This window comes from Cornus florida, unplaced genomic scaffold (assembly GCF_030987335.1).
Source record: "Cornus florida cultivar Cherokee Brave unplaced genomic scaffold, ASM3098733v1 CherokeeBrave_3.0.0_Hap2_Chr02, whole genome shotgun sequence".
In the NCBI taxonomy this organism is placed as follows: domain Eukaryota; kingdom Viridiplantae; phylum Streptophyta; class Magnoliopsida; order Cornales; family Cornaceae; genus Cornus; species Cornus florida.
The window spans coordinates 36,764,454-36,782,326 of NW_026775572.1; the positions used below are offsets into that span (position 1 = coordinate 36,764,454).

Here is a 17,873-nt window from a genome sequence, read left to right on the forward strand (position 1 = left end):
ATCATAATTAAGCAGTTTAAATCAAATCAAATAAATAATTAAATAAACTAACTAATTACACTTTAAGCAATTAAACACATAGGAATAACTTAAATAAAATATTTAAATCAAACAAATAATAAAATAATTTAAATTAACTAATTAAATCAAATAACATAAATAAAATAAATAATACAATTAAATTAAATCGGATAAGTCTTTAAAATATAGGTGGTGGTGGTGGAGGGTACGGGTGATGATGGTAGGTGGGTAGAGTGAGGAAGGGGCCGCAATATATAGAGAGAATGTGAAAGAGAAAGAAAGTGGGGAAGGACACTTTGGACCAAAATAGTACATTTACCATATTGATAATTAGTTTTATTTATTATCCCTTTCACTCACATAGTATTTGAATACAATCATTTTTGTAATACACTAAAAATAACTTGTCATTTATAAAAATTTTCCTATATTTTATTATAAAATTGTTTTTCATAGTTCTTCACAAATCAAATTTGCTCTCTACAATTTTTTGTTTGGTTTCAAAATTTTAAAACTGACTTGAGATTATTATTTTTTTTGTTATTTACCTTAACAGTGACATAGGTTGTAGAATTGTTATATGTGATCAATGTATTAGTTAAGGCTATCTAAATAAAAGAAAATATTAAAATAAAGATCATAACAGGGATTGTTTAATTAAGGGATCCGACACCATCACCAGAAAAAAGGAAAAAAAAATCTATCATAACAAATAAGTTTATATATTTACCAAAAAAAATGGAGTTTATATAAGCGTGCTAAAAGTAATTATGTTAAAAATATCTATCATCACAAATAAGTTTATATATTTATTAGTGTGCTAAAAGTAATTATATAATCTCAAGAAGGGAAGGTAATTACTTTATTGTCAGAAAAATATTAAATAAGTTGACTCATGTGTTAGCTGACACCATATACTTGATTTTGCGACTATGTCCTATATATATATATATTTATCAGACATTAAAATCGAAACTCAAAATGATAAATTTTACACATTTTAGTCTCAAACTCTCAAATAAATTTTTTTTTTTTTTTTTCACAAACTCTCAAATAAATTTCACTTTGGTATTTTTTGCATTTCTAACTTAAATATATACTACATAATACTCTCTCTAACTAGTATTTTTCTGAAGGAAAAAGTTCGCGTGACAATCTCAAATATCTTTCCAGTGGCGGTGGGGGACAATATCGTCATTACAACTGATCCATCAATTAAATATTCAAATCATTATATCCAGTTCCAAATTCCATTCACACCCTTGAGAACTCCCCAAATAAGCCACATCAGAGGGTAACATGGTAAACTCACTCCGAAGGCTTGTCCACCAATGATTAATATGGTACTAGAAAGTAAACCACCATCGAGAGCCAATTTCCAGAAAGACTGCGTCACAATAAAGCACTTCAGTTGTGTGAATTCCAATTATCGGCGTTTTAGATTTTGCTTATTCCGGTCGCGGGAGCGAATATTCCGTTGATCATTGGATATTCCTCGGCTCCACCTTGTTTCCTCAACGGTCGATTTTGGGGTTTCAAGAACGTTGTTTCCAAAAAAATCTCCCTAGTGTTTGGTTTATGAATTTCGCAAGTTTCGGCTTGTTCTGAGGGTTTGGTGATGTTCACACCGCAGAGGAAGGCTTGGCCCGCGTTGTCAATAACGCCGAGGAGCGAAGCACCGAAGAGCGGCCGCGGCGTTGGGGCGGGCACAAACCCTAGGAACACCGGGAAGGGCAAAGCTGTTGCGTTTCTCGATGGGCCACCGCCGCCGCTGGGTTTGTTGAGTGAGAACGGGACAACGGTGGTGGTGGATACGGGGGATACGGAGGATTGGAGGAGGTTTAGGGAAGCGGGGTTGTTGGACGAGTCGGCGATGGAGAGGAAGGACCGAGACGCGATTATGGAGAAGGCCTCAAAACTCGAAAAAGAGGTTAGAGGAATTTTTAATTTTTAATTTTTAATTTTTTTGTAATTATTTGATGTAATTTAATTGTTGGATATTGTTTATAGTATTGGTATTAGATAACATTGATCTTTTTATTGTAGTGGTATTCATTGTTTAGGATTTAATAGAAATGGGATTTAATACTTGCAGAAAAAGGAAAAAAAAGGGATCTAATAGTGGATAGAACATATTTCTTGGTTTTCTGGCTACGTGATTTATGTTTTTTTGGTGAAATGAAAAAAGTAAAGTGAAGAAACTTCCTTGTTGTATCTTTCTTTGGGTTTTATTATTACTAATGTTTAAACTTGGGGCTCACAGGAGCTTTTGTCCTGACTCCTGAGAGGAAAATGTTGAGTGACATGAATTTAACTTAAGGCACCCCCACAGCCTATTGATGCAGACAATATTACACGGACCTCTCCTATGGTTTGAAAAGTTACACTGACTTCCCCTAAAAAGAAAACTTGGTAACACTGATGGACCATCAACTAGGTTAATTGTTGATACGATTTTATTAAAATAACCTTGGACAGAATAACATTAAACTAATATAGATGTCTTCTATGCCCTTGTTGACCAATATTGTATTTAAGCGTACATATACCCAAATGTACTGTCGCTGCCCCCTCTCCGGCAAATAGTTGCATGGAAGCAAAACTTTTTAAAAATTGTTCAAGCAAATTGAACTGCATGCTGAAATCTGTCCTTTAATGGCAGGTCATTAGAGATTGTAGGAATGCCTTTTGCTTGGTTAAAAGTACGGAAATTTTGAATTGGGGGGAAAGACTCATCTGGGTTCTCTAAGTAGTCATTCAGGGATTTCAGTTTTCTATTTTAAATATTATGCTTTAATCGGATATTTTGAGATTTATTTATTTTTTATTTTTTTTTTCCTATTAGTGATGGTACATAAATATATTCATATGTATATGCACACATCTACGCTAAATTCAACATCATCATATAGATATGAATCTCTGATAATCGGAACATGTCTTTTGGGATTTTTCGAATTGGGCTGCTGTGTGCGAGACCCCATTCTACTTTCTTTCTCCAGTAACTTGATTTAAAGCCTCCTGTTTGTATCCTAATGTCTTGTCCCAAGTCTTCCTTGGCCCGTTGAGAAGTAGTAAGGGGCTGAGCTAGCCCAAACTCGTCTCTTCCATTTCCTGTTGCATTAGGAATTGGGTTAGAGCTTTTGTTTTGTTCTGATCTCCCAAGTTCCCAACTGTGGCCCAAATTATTTCTAAACCTCATCTGCCCTTCACGTGCCTTTCTAAATCCCAAATGCGTGCGAGCGGACCCCCAGTCGTTACCAGCTCCTCACATAGTCGCTACGTGTCTCCCCACCTACCCTCCTCCCCTCACGCTCCTTCGCATGAAACTCACTCCATCGTCTACCCTTTGTCTGCACTGAAATTTGAAAAGGCTTTGCCTCATTTCCTTTCCTTCCACTGCGGTGGTGCAATCTCCACTACTCATCTTCCATCATGAGCTCGCTCTCATCTTTGCCGCAGAGGCTCTCCGTTTAGGGGACTAGCCCTGACATTTTCTCTTCTGATAAATACACCCTATAACAAATCCTCTCATCATTGACCAGCACTGCCGCTGGGATTGCACCACCATCCCTTTTCTGTAATTGTGATTCTAGCAAACCCCAAGGGGTTGGCTTAATTGGGTAAGTCACTTGTCCCTGATACCTCAGAAAGCGTCAGGTCTAGGTTCGACTCCTCTTGGGTGCAGGGGCGTGTGCGAGCATCAATTAGGAAAAAAAATTGCGATTCTAGCAGCGCCAGCCCTTTCATCTGTCTCCCACCCCTTTGAAGCCCCCACATACGTCCTTAATCACTTCAAAGAAGGCATCACACCGCAAATGGGTAGGAAGGTCATATATTAGTCTCCTTCGGTCCTTCTTCTCCCTTAAAATTCTATAGCATCTCACCCTTACTTTCCAATCATCCCACATTAAGATTGCATTCGCCCATTGCCTCTTCCCTTCCGTCAAAACCCTAGCAGCTGGAATGTCAATAATGTATTAGGCAATGGAGAGACTGTAACACCTTTAGTTACCTTTCAGCTTCAATTCGAGTTAGGTTGCCCACTTCTCTTTAAAATCGACTTCAATATTAAATATGTTTACACAAAAGTTATTTGAGATGATCTCTAATGTTTGGAAGTGAAAAAAAAAAAAACAAATATTGGAGAGATGTCATTATAAATTCAAAATTTCGACACTAATTCAGGAAATGTATCAGCCTTATATAATAAATTTCTTTTAAAAGAGATGAGTCGTAGCCACTTAAAAAAAAAAGAAAAAAAGAAAAGAAAAGAAAAAGAGACGAGTCGTTGTCTTGGAATCATTGCTTGATGCAACGGTATAAGTTTGGACTAACAAGCAGAGTCTCACAGTGGTTGCATTGTGCAAAAATTTAAAATGTTAGGCTTTTACCATTTTATTATTATTATTTTTTTCCTAGTTGGTACTCACACACATTTGTCTCTTCTGAGACTTGAACCCTTGACCTCCCTTTGGGAAGTAAGAGGCTGATACCGCTAGGCCATTTTATTCTTCTTTGCATCTAGCATTTGCGGAGTATTGAGTAATGGCCTTTATGCATTTATTCTTCTTTGCATCTAGCATTTGTGGAGTATTGAATAATGGCATTCTTCTTTCTTGTCTCACATACTGTTTGCACTACCAGATGAGCTTCCCTTGATTTGATGTTCTAAGTTCATGTAAAAGAATGTGTATTTGGATCTGCTTTTGGTGATTTTTGGAGTTTTGTGCATTTATTCACAAATATGGTTCTTGTTTGGGGTACAAATCATTTTTTGGAATAGTTTTCTTGTTTCTATAATTGAAGAAATTATTTTCCGTTATTGATCTATAATTTCTTTTCTGAATATTGTCATGTAGTTTTCATTTAATGCTATATTTTGCAAGAGTGTATTGATGTTGACTTTTTTTTTTTTCAACAATCAGATAATTGTTGAAGTTTCCTTAATTCAAGTTTGAGTAATGTCATCTCATTATCTGGTCTATTGTTTTTTTTTTTTTTTTAATAGCTTCTTGATTACCAGCACAATATGGGGCTTTTACTATTTGAAAGGGTGGAATGGACTTCAAAGTATGAAGAACTCAGAGAAGAACTGGCAGAAGCACAGGAGATCCTCAAACGTGAGCAAGCAGCCCATTTAATTGCAATATCGGAAGTTGAGAAGCGAGAGGAGAATTTGAGGAATGCTTTAGGAGTTGAAAGGCAGTGTGTTGTTGATGTAAGATACTTATTTCTAGTTTGTGTTTTTTCATAATATTAGCCATTGTTTGTAAAATCATGGAAATTAATGGCATTTGTTTGACTATTTCTCAGGCTTGTTTTTTCTGCAGCTCTGCTGTTTACTTCTTCATTTACTTATTTTTATTTTTTATTTTTGTTGGAATCTGCATATCTTACCTTTTCTGGGTCTTCTGGTATTCAAATATGTTTTTGTGCTTTGTATAACCTATTTCTCATGATGAACTCTGAATGATGAAATTAGATTTGAAGTTACATCGCTTATTGTTCTGTCCTCAGTCCTTTTCTCTCTGAGATTTCTAAGTGATACAAGACTGGTCACTTCAGTTTGAATTTGAAAAAACTCAATTATTTGAATTTGTTTTCTGTTTTGCATTAACATTTAGGCCCTTATGGAGGTTTATTCTCCGAGATATCTAAGTGATAGAAGGCTGGTCAAATCAGTTCGAATTTGAAAAAACTCAATTATTTGAATTTGTTTTCTGTTTTGCATTAACATTTAGGCCCATATGGAGGTTTATTCCTGAAGTATAATTACATTGTAAAGAAAATTCCCCTTAAGGTTTTTATGCCTAGTAATGTCTTTTTGGTAAGTTGTATGACTGGTAAGTTTAACTTAAGCAAGGGAAAGAAAATTTCAAAAGCATCTTTATAATTGTGGGAATCTCCTTTAAGCCACCATTTTGGAGATTGACCCCCTTTCTTTATTCTCTCAAGGTCTGATATCTTTATTTAGTTGCATAGTAATATCCATACGACCTATTCACCCTCCCTCTAGGTCTACTTCACTGCTCACACCATATCAGATTCTCATTGATGTCACCTATATCAATCTAAGCAATTGGTATCTGCGCATATCGATTGTACAGAATGCACCTTTTAAAACAATATTCTATTTTCTTTGACGAATGTGTAAAATTATGTTTTCCTTAAAAAACTTTTATTATCCAAATGTGCACATTATATGTATCGTGTATCATGTGTGCTGCGTCATGTATCACATTCATCTACAGTTGAATCAGGATAGGATACTTTAGGGATGCATTTTTGATTCACCTCTAAAATGTATTAGAATGTTTGTATCATAATCTTGTATCCTGAGATGCTGACAATTATAAATCCGATTTTTTGCCTTCCTGGCAGAACAATCTTTCATCCACGAAGTTTGTCTGTTGTTTTGTGTCAACATAACGGGTCTGTCTGTTGGATCTTTAAATAAAATATGGGCCATCTTGTCTTGGGCTTTCATTTAGAAAATAGGAATGTGCTTTACAAATGGGCTCATGTTGTTCAATGGATCAAATTTGTTGGGCTGGATCAAAAAACATATAAATGACTCATAAACGAGCATAGAAATTGAGCTCGACCTCGGCTCGTTTGTTAATGAACGAGCCCGAGCCCGAGCTGCTCATGAGCTGCTCGGTTCATTTGCAGCCCTAATTTGATGTATGCACTTCCTGATAGTTGCTTTGTTGGCTGTTCCTCTCCCCCTGGTTTTAGGCTTGTGTACTGATATTCTGGCCAATACTTTGTTCCTGCAGCTTGAGAAGGCTTTACGTGAAATTTGTACAGAGCATGCACAAATCAAGCTTACATCTGAGACTAAACTAGCTGATGCCAACACTTTGGTTGCTGATATTAAGGATAGATCTTTGGAGGTAGAACGAAAGTTGCTTGCAGCTGATGCCAAGCTTTCTGAGGCAAGTAGAAAGAGTTCTGAGTTGGAGAGGAAACTGCAAGAGGTGGAGGCTCGTGAAAGTGTGCTTCGGAGGGAGCGTCTCTCCTTAAATGCAGAGTATGAGATTTGCTCAACCATATCATTTTGATGTCCATGATTGTATTTGCTTTCATTTTTGAACTTGTCATGAACTCTAGATGGTGCTTGACGTGTTTACTTGTCTTCTGTTTCCATCAGGCGAGATACCCATGAGGCGACTTTTTTAAAACATAAAGAAGATTTAAGGGAGTGGGAGAGGAAACTACAGGAAAAGGAAGAGATACTTTGTGAGGATCGGAGAACTATTAATCAAAGAGAGCAGAAGGCAAATGGATTTGACAAGATTGTCAAACAGAAAGAGAAGGAACTTGAACAAGCAGAAAAGAATGTTGAGTCCATGGTTATAACTTTGAAGAGTAAAGAAGAAGATGTAAACTACAGGCTAGCAGACTTGGCTGTAAAGGAGGAAGTTAGTTTTCTAACCATCCAAGCTGTCTTTATATGTTATTTCAATAGATTATTATTAAATTTCTGCTGTTGTTTGATTGTGTTGCAGAAAACTGAATTTCTTAGAAGCAACCTAGAGATGAAAGAGAAGGAATTACTTGCTCTGGCAGAAAAGCTTCGTACCAGAGAAAGAGTGAGTTTCGGTTCTAATCTTTTCCTGCTACTTAGAGTTGAATTTTAACCATGAATTTGAAAATTGAAAATTTTGTTTCCGTCATCCTGCCTCTTTCTGAAAATAGTTTGCTTCTTCCATCCAAAAAAATATATATACATAACACGATACCATTGGCCTAGATGTACTGTTATTCAAGTGCCCTGTTGTAATGTGCCAGGCGTTTGCTATCTGACCCAAAAGCTTAAGTTGTTAGGTAGTACTGCATACCCGCCCTTATATGCGCCCAAGACCTTTCCCGTCCGTATCCAATGTGGGACAACAACCCTCTAACAGTCTCCCCCATCTGAACTTGCAACACCCTTGTTCCTGCCTACCCGTCCCCCTAATGGCTGGAGGACCAAGTAACGACCCAAACCCGGACGCCACTGGGTGGGAGCTTGTTGTGACAATGTATCAAGGACTGGGTCTGCATGCTGTGATATTACTGCATCGAGCCGGCTGTCCAAGAACTTAAAGTTGTTGGGTAGTGCCGCATACCCGCCCTTATATGCCCAAGACCTTCCCCATTGGGATCCAATGTGGGACAAGAACCCTCTAACACCTGTATTCTTCATGATTTTTGCATTGCACTTGTGTTGTTCATAATATTGTCACAGTTTAGTGTTTTCAGGAATTCTTTTTTTTTTAAACTTCAAATCCCCTTATCGAGGAGACTAATGGAATAATATATATATATATATATATATATATATATATATATATATATATAAGTGAGACTAATTGAATATTACTTTCGAGTTAACTAGAGGGGAGTTCTTCTAATGTTCAACAACATATTAATTTAAGTATATGAAACATATATATCCTAAAAAAGCCAGTGTAAATCTGTGAGATTATATGCATATATGAAAGTTAAAATCCAACATAATTGATTTAAGACGATTTAGACATGCGCAAAGAAGATCACCAAGTGTAATAATGATTTGGTTGGGAACATTGACATGGTTCACGGTGAAGTATGGTTAGGAAAAGGGGAAGACCAAAATTAATATGGGTAGAGTTAACAAGGAAAGATGATAACATGTGGTTTGGTTAATGCTATGACCATAGATGGGGCATAATGGACGACCCCAAGTAGTTTGGAAAAGACTTTGACAAAAAAAAAAAATAAAAAAATGTAGGTGTACAATAAGTTGCTTGACAGATTTGCATGGTTCCTTATGATTGTTCTATTTTCTCTTCCATCTTTTTGGTTTTTATTTCTCTTATTTATGCTACACCGCAACCATTTAGTTATTCTCCATAATGTATGAAGACAGTGGACCATCTTCTTTTGCATTGCTCCATGGCCAAGGATTGTTGGGATTTGATGCTGGGCTTGTGTGGGGTCCAGTGGGTCATGCCTCATTGCGCCAGAGAGCTGGTTGAGGCTTGGAGAGGGTGTTTTGTGGGGGTCCAAGTTCGTGATGCTTGGAGGGCTACTCCTCTTTGTGTGTGGTGGTGTGTTTGGCTTGAGAGGAATATGAGATATTTTGAGGGGAAGGAGAGGCATATCTCTTTTCTTAAGTTCTCTATTGTTTCCACTCTTTTTTGTTGGGTCTTAGGTAGAGATTATAGATCTTTAGATGAAATTGTTGTTTTTTTGGCCTCTTTGAAAGTGTAATGGCTGTTTTGGCCTGTTTTTGTTCCGGGATGCGCTCCCCTTTTGAGCGCTTTTCATAAAATTCTTACTTATCAAAAAAAAAAAAAAAAAATCCTCCATAATGTATGAATTTTGAGTTAAATGGTTAATATTCATTCTAAATAATTTATGATGTGTTTGGTCAAGTGGGCTCACTCTAATGTTGTTAGATTAAAGCAGTATGTGTGTGTGAGAGAGAGAGAGAGGTTTTGCTTGTATTATTGTAATTTTTTTTTTTAGTTTTGATAAAAGAAAAAGCAAAAAATCAACAAAAAAATTTCTTACAAATATAATTTTAGTAGGATATCATATGGTGTAGCAAGGGACTGTGAAGCATGAGAACTTAGGTTGGAGTTGGAATGCAGTTACTCATTTGAATAATCCCAAAGGTTTTACCTGTTGCACCTGTTCCATCCCCACCAGAACTGATGGGATTTGGTAATGGTTTTCTTTAGACTATTGAAAAGTAGAATTTTGTGTCTTGGAATTACCATCTTGGATGGCATGAATTGTGGTGGAGAAATTTTTTTGGTTCGTAAATATTAAATATCATATTCAATAGCATATTAGAGCGGGTAATGACATTTTTATGCATATGAAAATAAATTATTCTTTGGTTTACCAGTGGAATGTGAGAGTTTTGGGAGGGGTGAACTGGATACAGACCTAGTCTTTTTCAATATTTGCACAAAGTGGCTGCTTAAATGATTCAATGCGTGACATAAGTGTGTCAAGCAATGTCGCCTTTTTTTCTTTGAAATTATTATGCTTTTATTTATTTTTATTAATATTGGTTTTCTTTGAAATCAGACATGTTTCTGTTTACATGGTTGTACCAATCAACAATTTAACAATCCTATTCTTTGACATCACGGGGAAAGGGGAGATAGATGTTGAAATATTTCAGGTCACCTGGTGCTTTTGCCATTAGTGACAGTCCTGAAGGCATTTGCCATTAGTGAATGTCATCGACATTTTCTTTATGAAATGATTTTTAATTGTTATTTATCTTATAGTTCTATACATTTTTCATTATCATTTTCTATATATATATATTTTTCGTCTTTTAGAAGTTGTTATATACATTCAATACATAATGCTCTCTCACCATTCCCATTTTAATTCAATCTGGCATTCTTGGTTTGTCTGTTAGTTTCCTTTGGATTTCATTTCCTGTCAGAGGCCTGAAATGCGTGTAGAGGACAGTATTGATATCATTTTTCATTTGAAAGTGATTTGAATGGACTTCAGTTTTGTAATTAAGTTTTAGTTTCTAAATAAATCCGTATTAGAATTTGAAACAAACCGTGTTACAGGTGGAGATTCAGAAGATTCTTGACGAGCACACGGCTATCCTGGAAACAAAAATGCAGGATTTCGAGTTGGAATTGAAAGAAAGGAGGAACTCGTTAGATGAGGAAATGAAAAGCAAGGTGGACGCAGTGGAGCAGAAGGAAGTTGAAATTAACCACATGGGGGAAAAACTGGGAAAACGGGAGCAAGCACTGGAAAAGAAGTCAGAGAGAATAAAGGAGAAAGAGAAGGAACTTGACGCAAAGTTGAAGACTTTGAAGGAGAAGGAGAAGTTTATCAAAGCTGAAGAGAAGAGGTTGGGTGTGGAAAAGAAACAAATGCTTTCTCAAGAAGAGAGTCTACATATTCTCCAAGACGAGCTTGAAAAGGTAAGGGCCGACATCAGTCTGCGGGAGTCACAGATTTGTGAAGAGCGCAAAAAGCTTAGAATTACTGAAGAAGAGAGGGCAGAATATTCCCGTTTGCAGTTACAGTTGAAAGAGGAGATAGAGAAGTACAGACTTCAGAAGGAATTGCTTTTAAAGGAAGGTGAGGATCTGAAGCAGGACAGAAAGAAATTTGAGGAGAAGTGGGAGGCATTGGATGAGAAAAGAGCTAGTATAACTAAAGAGTTGAGAGAAATTGATGAAGAAAAAAACAAGCTAGAAAAATTGAGACGCTCTGAAGAAGAAAGGCTGAAGAAGGAAAAATGTGAAACGCAGGATTATATTCAAAGGGAGTTGGAAGCTGTCAGAGTGGAAAAAGAATCTTTTGCAGCCACAATGAGGCATGAGCAGTCGGTTTTATCTGAAACAGCTCGAAATGAACATAGCCAACTACTTCATGATTTTGAATTGAGGAGAAGGGATCTTGAGACCAATCTGCAAAAAAGGCAAGAGGAAATGGAAAAGCACATGGGTGAAAGGAAGAGAGCATTTGAGGAGGAGAGAGACAAAGAACACAGAAATATCAGCTACTTAAATGATCTTGCCAGGAGGGAAATGGAAGATAATATGTCCGAATGGCGTAGAATAGAAAAGGAGAAACAGGAAATTGTCTTGAAAAAGAAGCAACTTGAAGTTGACCAACTTGAAATGCACAAGGACATTGATGAACTTGGTGTTCTTAGCAAGAAGCTCAAGGATCAACGGGAACAATTTGTAAAGGAGAGAGGCCGGTTTCTTGAATTTGTTGAGAGGTTTAAGAGTTGCAGTAACTGTGGGGACATTATGCGGGAATTTGTGTTCACTGATCTTCAATTGCTTGAGATGGAGGATAGGGAGGCTCTATTGCTACCAAGACTGGAAGAGGAGCTTTTGGAGAAACGTCAGGCTGGTGTGGTTACTTCCGATGGCATAGACATTAAGAGATCTCCTGGTGGAACTGATTTGAGATCTTCAGATTCTGGGGGTCGCTTGTCTTGGCTTTCCAAATGCACCTCAAAGATTTTTAACTTGTCCCCAAGTACAAAGATTCAGCATCTTGATACACAAACTCTGGATTCACCTTTGCCTAAAGTGCACGTCAATGTTGAAGAAAAAGATGGACCCAATGTGCCAGTTGATATACAAGAAGTAAAGATGCCAAGTATTGCTGAAGACGGACCAGAATCATCCTTTGGGATTGGAAATGACTCATTTGATGTTCACTTGCTTGCATCTAATAACACAATAGGAGAGGTGGAACGTGGCCATGCTCCTTCTGTTAATGTTCATAGCAATATGGAGGCACAAGAACTTCAAGAAGATTCTCAGCAATCAGAGCTGAGTGGTCGGCGCAAACCCAGGAAAAAGCCAAAAGTTGGAATTAGTAGAACACGCTCTGTAAAAGCAGTGGTTGAAGATGCAAAGGCTTTTTTAGGGGAGAGTTCAGAAGGACTAAAACTGAATGAGGAGAAGCCTCAAGATTCCGTTTATACCAATGAGGAAAGCCGCGGAGATTCCAATCTTGCTGAAGAAACTGTAAGCACCATTGCAAGGAAGCGGCGTCGGGCACAGTCATCTAGAATTACAGAGAGTGAGCAGGATGCTGATGACAGTGAAGGACGTTCAGAGAGTGTCACAGCAGCTGGGCGAAGGAAGAGGCGGCAAACAGTCGCTCCCGCAGCACAAACTCCCGGTGGAACACGATACAATCTCAGGCGACACAGGACGTAAGTTTCTAGTTTTTTTCTGTTTGTAAAGTATGGCTTGTGGGCATTCTATGGGCTTCTGATGCACTGATGATCAGATGTGTCAAATATATGGAAGAAGTTTGAGGGTAAAATCTAATAAAGCATTTCGGTGTTGTGTTGTGTTTTGTATTTTTATTTTTAATTCCAAAACGAAACTTCACCCCCCTTCCGCTTCTGACATGGCATCAAAATTCATCCATGGGACAATGCTGGTTTGGTGCCTGTCTTCGTCTTGGAATGGACTTCTCTCTCCCCCTTTTTTTTTTTTTTTTTTTTTTTTTTTTGCAGGCATGAATAATAATTTTCATCAATATGTTGAAAGGGCTTGTTTGTTGCTGCTGAAACATCAATTTTTATGGTCCTATGACGTAATTTAAATATATATATATATATATTTTTCCGTTGGGCAAATTTACTCACACCCATGCCCCCGTCGGAGTTTGAACCCTCAACCTCCTCTTTAGAGGGAGGACGTAATATTTTTATGGAAAATTATTTCTTATAATTCTCTCTCTCTCTCTCTCTCTCTATATATATATATATATATATATATATATATTTCTGTTGGGCAAATTTACTCACACCCCCCTGCCCCCGCTGGAGTTTGAACGTAGAACCCTCAACCTCCTTTTTTAGAGAGCCTTTTGATTGATTTATGCTTCAGTGAACCCAAATAATGATGAAATATTTTCCGGGGAAACACAAAGTCAAATTCCATCTCATATTATTATGAAATTGCAGTGATTGTATCGAAATTCCCTGGAACTATGATCTTATATAAAAATTCAAATTTGAAGGACACGTCTTTTTTTTTTGTTTCTTGGCATTGGTTTAGGAAAAGGAAAATACTTCAAAATCAACATACTAGTCTAATTTATGGTTCCAAATATTGAAGTGACAATCCATACTCTAGTATGTCTATGAAAATATGCCTACTTAAAAGAAGATGCCTGGAAACTAGCTGATGAGATTTGTTGGTAGTAAAATCACTTGCTTGCTTCTGAACCTCCTAATTAACAGGAAACTCTATCTGCGTCTCCATTTCAACTTTGCTATCAGATCCCCCTTGCACACATGCACACCAACAATGATGAAGGGAAGGTTCAATCCCTGGTGTTGTTCCTACCAAGAGACCACTAGCTGTGCTAAATAATGCCTACTTGACACCCCATTGATGATTTTAGGTACAGTTTAACCCAAATTGGTGACAAAATGAAACGAGGAAACCCTAAGACTGCAAATCAACATTTTGTGCTGGTCTTTAACATTTAGAATAGAATGCTCAAGCAACTGCGGTGATGTAAAAACTATAATTTAGTAGTGGAAATCTGGGTTTGAAAAATAACACACCTCAAAAATTAAGAAATCTCCTTTTTTGTTTGTTTGTTTGTTAAAGGGTGCTAGACTCAAATTAAGTAATTCTCTTCCCTAACTGATCGAACAGTGTTTAAGTTTGGAGTTCTTTGATCTTTTTATTCTTCACCATAATGGTATGCAGAAGTGATTGTAAGAGTATTTTATTCCTAATGTTGCAAATTATATTAGAGTTAGTTTCAAATTCTTTTCCTTTTCTTTTTATGGGATATAATTTGTTGTTATTAACAGATATCTATTTTAGTAAAGTAGTTCTTTATAGGCAGTTTTCTGGGAGAACGTTGAATATTTTGCTACAACTTCAAAGAAAAGGTGAAATAATTTGGAATATGTGGAAGTTTTTTGGAAACATAGAAAGATATTAATGTTATCCTAAAATGGATAGAGAAATTTACAATTCTGTAATATTTCCTATGTGATCAGTACTTGTATACAAAAAAAATTGTACATCATCAGGTTGGGTAATAATAAGTTTGTTGAATAACATAAATTCATATTAAATTTGTCATTTAAAGACTTAAGAATATCTTTATTGTTGTAATATTTTATATGTGAGCAGTACTTGTTTAAAAAAAATTGTATGTGATTATATAAGATGGTTCATGTCAAACCCTTACTCACTAGAAATGCCATGCAGCATTTAATCAGTCTAAAGTCTTACATCTAAGCATCTTTCAGTGCAGGCATGGTCACTGCTGCAAGAGCTCCTACTGATACTGAGAAGCAAAAGGGGAAAGAAGCTAATGATGGTTGTGGTGGTATTACAGCGGAAGTATCACCAAACAAACCTGAAGTTGCTTCTGCACCATCAATGGGAGTCGTTAATGAGAATGACAATACTGCTCCATTGGTGCAGGTCACAACTAGTAAAGCAGTTACAATCCGGGAGTTCTCATCGGATAGGGTTGTCAGGGTAAGTTACTCAGGCGTCGCCCTACTGGTTGTATGCAGTAATCTTTCTCTTTTCTGATTAAATCTTTGGTTTGATGATGCAGTTCAAAACAACAGCAGACATTGTTGATGACAGTGCTGGTGCAGCAAAGTCAGATGAAAATATGGGGTTGAGTGAGGAGGTAAATGGTACGCCAGTATATGGTGGTGAAGATGAAAATGAGAGCACATTCCATGATGATGATACAGATAACGGTGATGATGATGGCAATGATGAGTTGGAACATCCTGGGGAAGTATCAATAAGGAAGAAGTTGTGGACCTTCTTCACAACGTGATCACTGTACTATTGAATTTGCGAGTGGATCATTGTGTGTTGACATTTGCAAAGTAGTGTACTTAGGGAACTTTAGCTTCTGTTGGAGGGCTAAATGTCCTCTTCCCTTTTTTTTTTTTGCTTTGGATGTCAAGGCTGATAACTTTTTTTTTTTGGTTATAGGCAGCCTAGTTAGTTTTGTGTAGTAACAAGCTATGGTGCAGTTTGCAACCAATTTATATTCCTGGCCATTTTTGGACACTTCCTGTTTTCCATAGTTTCCCAACTGCTTTGAGCCCGGCTTTATGGACCAATTATTTCTAAGCTAAATGTAGTAGTTCTGCTTGCTTGGTGTAGTGATTTTACCAAATTGAGCCTTGTCAATTGAAGCATGGTTGCGGAATAAAGAAGCCGTTGCATGTATATAACTTTTCAGATTTAGGTGAGCTTTTGAATCATTTGCTATATTATTCACATTTTACTGTAGTGTGCATTTTTCTCGAACAGTGAGATTACCCGTGTTCAATTGTATTCTTGTTCCTTGTCTGAATGCAGGTTAGATCTCATCCCTTCAATTGTATACTTGTTCCTTCTGAATGCAGGTAAGATCTCATCCCTTGATTCTTAATTCACGAGTTTAACAATTCGAAACTACTTTCTCAAGACTGGAGGGGCACCATCCGCATTACATGTTAATTACTTGAGGTAATCTTCCCTGCTTTTCCCTTCTTACTTGACTTATTCTGTTATAAACCCGTGTAGCATCTTTTGGGTGGTGAGTGTGGTGCATGATTAAGCAGTTGACCGTGTATACTATGCCTTCTTACAATCCATTTATCTATGAGAAGAAATAAGAAGGGTTTAAGGAGTCAGACTGTAGATTATGCCCAAAAAATGGATTCCCTTGGTAGAATGTTGTAGAGGATATCTATTCCGATTGGAAGTCATTTGATCTTTAGAAATGTTAAACGGTGTCGCTATCTGTTTTGATATATGGCACAAAAGTCTTTCATGTTACATGATCCCCTTTACTGAAATTCTGATCCTACACCGTTAAATTTTTTTCCCATCTATGCTAAAAGGAATTTCCTTTATTTATATTAATAGATTAATGGGAAGAGTGTAGCTGACTCGAGCTCCTACTATTCTTTTAGGAACCAGTTCCTTAGGAAATTATCTAAGTAATAATTTCACATACTGGGTTCCAACCGTGTTTATTTTTGAGTCCCAATGTATGTGTTAAAGAAACTGTTGGGTTTGGTCCATTTTTCCTTTCATCTTGGTGAACTGAGTGAGCATGAATGACTTTTGTTATGTTATATGCCAATAAACTTTGTTGATTCTCATGATGATCTAGTTTCTCTACTTTCATGCTAAAGGGGGAGTTATATGGCCAAGAAATTACCTTAGATGATAGGTTCGAACTTGGAAGTCACCATCTTATATTGAATTTCATTTTGTTGGCTAAATGTAATATTGTATTGAACATAACTAATCATGTACATCATGTAGCATTTCTCATCTTGGTGTACGCAAGTTAAATGAATTGAGCTATTTGTGAACTGCGGAATTGGTAAGTATTCGTTTATTGAGCCTATTTGTTTTGTTAAAAGACTAGGCTCAGAAAACACAGCTCGCATAGGCTTGTGGGACACATGGCTCATGTAAAGCATTTTTAGTCTCGTGAGCAAGCAAGTCGTGTATAACTAAGATGTGTTTATTTATTTCATTTCATTTTATTTTTGTTTGGTTAATTTAAAAAGTTCTTAAGTTCTTATCTATTGACAAATCATGTAATAAAATATAAAAAGAGAAAAAAAGTAGAAAATATAAACAAATGTTATATTTTTATTTTCAGAAGATATCCATTACAAAGTTGATTGAGTTTGCTGGTGAATGACCGTGGATCTAAGTGGGGTAGATAATATGAAAAATGTAGAGTAAAATAGCAGGTTCATGCTGTGCACCACCACAGTATTGTTAACAAAGTTTGAGGATGCCTTTGGACTCTCCTCATCTAAAAGACCATACTTCTAAGTTTTTAGACGCGAGTTGTATTTATTGACTCCTAGCATTTCTTGTAGGAAATGTTTCTTCACGTAGATGTTCTTATGTGATTTGCATCCTGGCTAACATGCTCTAGAACATTGCAAGTTTGCAGTGGAGGGCACGCTGACAGCATGGCTTTTTATAGAGAATTGAGGGTGTTTCTTTTGCTCCATCTTTTAACATTCACTGTTACCTGTTACCTGTTACCCTAACAAGCAGGAGTAGTTTTTCTTTTCGTTTCTGCTTTACTAAGCAACCCTACCAAGTAACCAACATGAATGGTAGGATTTCTTTTAAAGGGAATGAATCGAATTGAGATCCGATTTATTCTTTTATTTTTACTTCAGTTATACTGAAAAGTGAAATGTAGATTAGGCTAATAAATAGCCTGTGGATTGTAATTCATGTATCAATTCTATAGGCTATGGGAGTAATTGAAAAGTTCTTCACTGCTTTATACTCTTCAAACTGCTGTGTGTTTTTTTTTTTTTAGTT

The 17,873-nt window shown here is 36.6% G+C and overlaps 1 protein-coding gene across 2 annotated transcripts; it reads left to right on the forward strand.

Annotated features, from left to right (window-relative positions):
• Window positions 1–1,397: 1,397 nt before the first annotated feature.
• On the forward strand, window positions 1,398–15,590 carry LOC132294693 (nuclear matrix constituent protein 1). 2 transcript variants are annotated; one of them, XM_059792643.1, is made up of 8 exons: window positions 1,398–1,951; window positions 5,033–5,242; window positions 6,804–7,057; window positions 7,178–7,448; window positions 7,536–7,619; window positions 10,599–12,727; window positions 14,801–15,035; window positions 15,118–15,590. In XM_059792643.1, exons 1-8 carry the CDS (start codon window positions 1,640–1,642, stop codon window positions 15,349–15,351), a joined length of 3,729 nt encoding a protein of 1,242 aa, XP_059648626.1. In that variant the 5' UTR covers window positions 1,398–1,639; the 3' UTR covers window positions 15,352–15,590. The 2 variants fall into 2 exon arrangements, with proteins under 2 accessions (XP_059648626.1, XP_059648627.1); XM_059792644.1 differs by having other exon boundaries at window positions 5,048–5,242.
• The last annotated feature ends 2,283 nt before the right edge of the window (window positions 15,591–17,873 follow it).

What these genes read in the sequence shown, in the direction of transcription:
- LOC132294693 (XM_059792643.1), top strand. Translation starts at nt 1,640, where the DNA reads ATGTTCACACCGCAGAGGAAGGCTTGGCCCGCGTTGTCAATAACGCCG. An exon ending in AAAGGCAGTGTGTTGTTGAT is followed by an intron (nt 5,243 to 6,803) that starts GTAAGATACTTA and finishes TTGTTCCTGCAG; the next exon opens with CTTGAGAAGGCTTTACGTGA. An exon ending in CGTCTCTCCTTAAATGCAGA is followed by an intron (nt 7,058 to 7,177) that starts GTATGAGATTTG and finishes TGTTTCCATCAG; the next exon opens with GCGAGATACCCATGAGGCGA.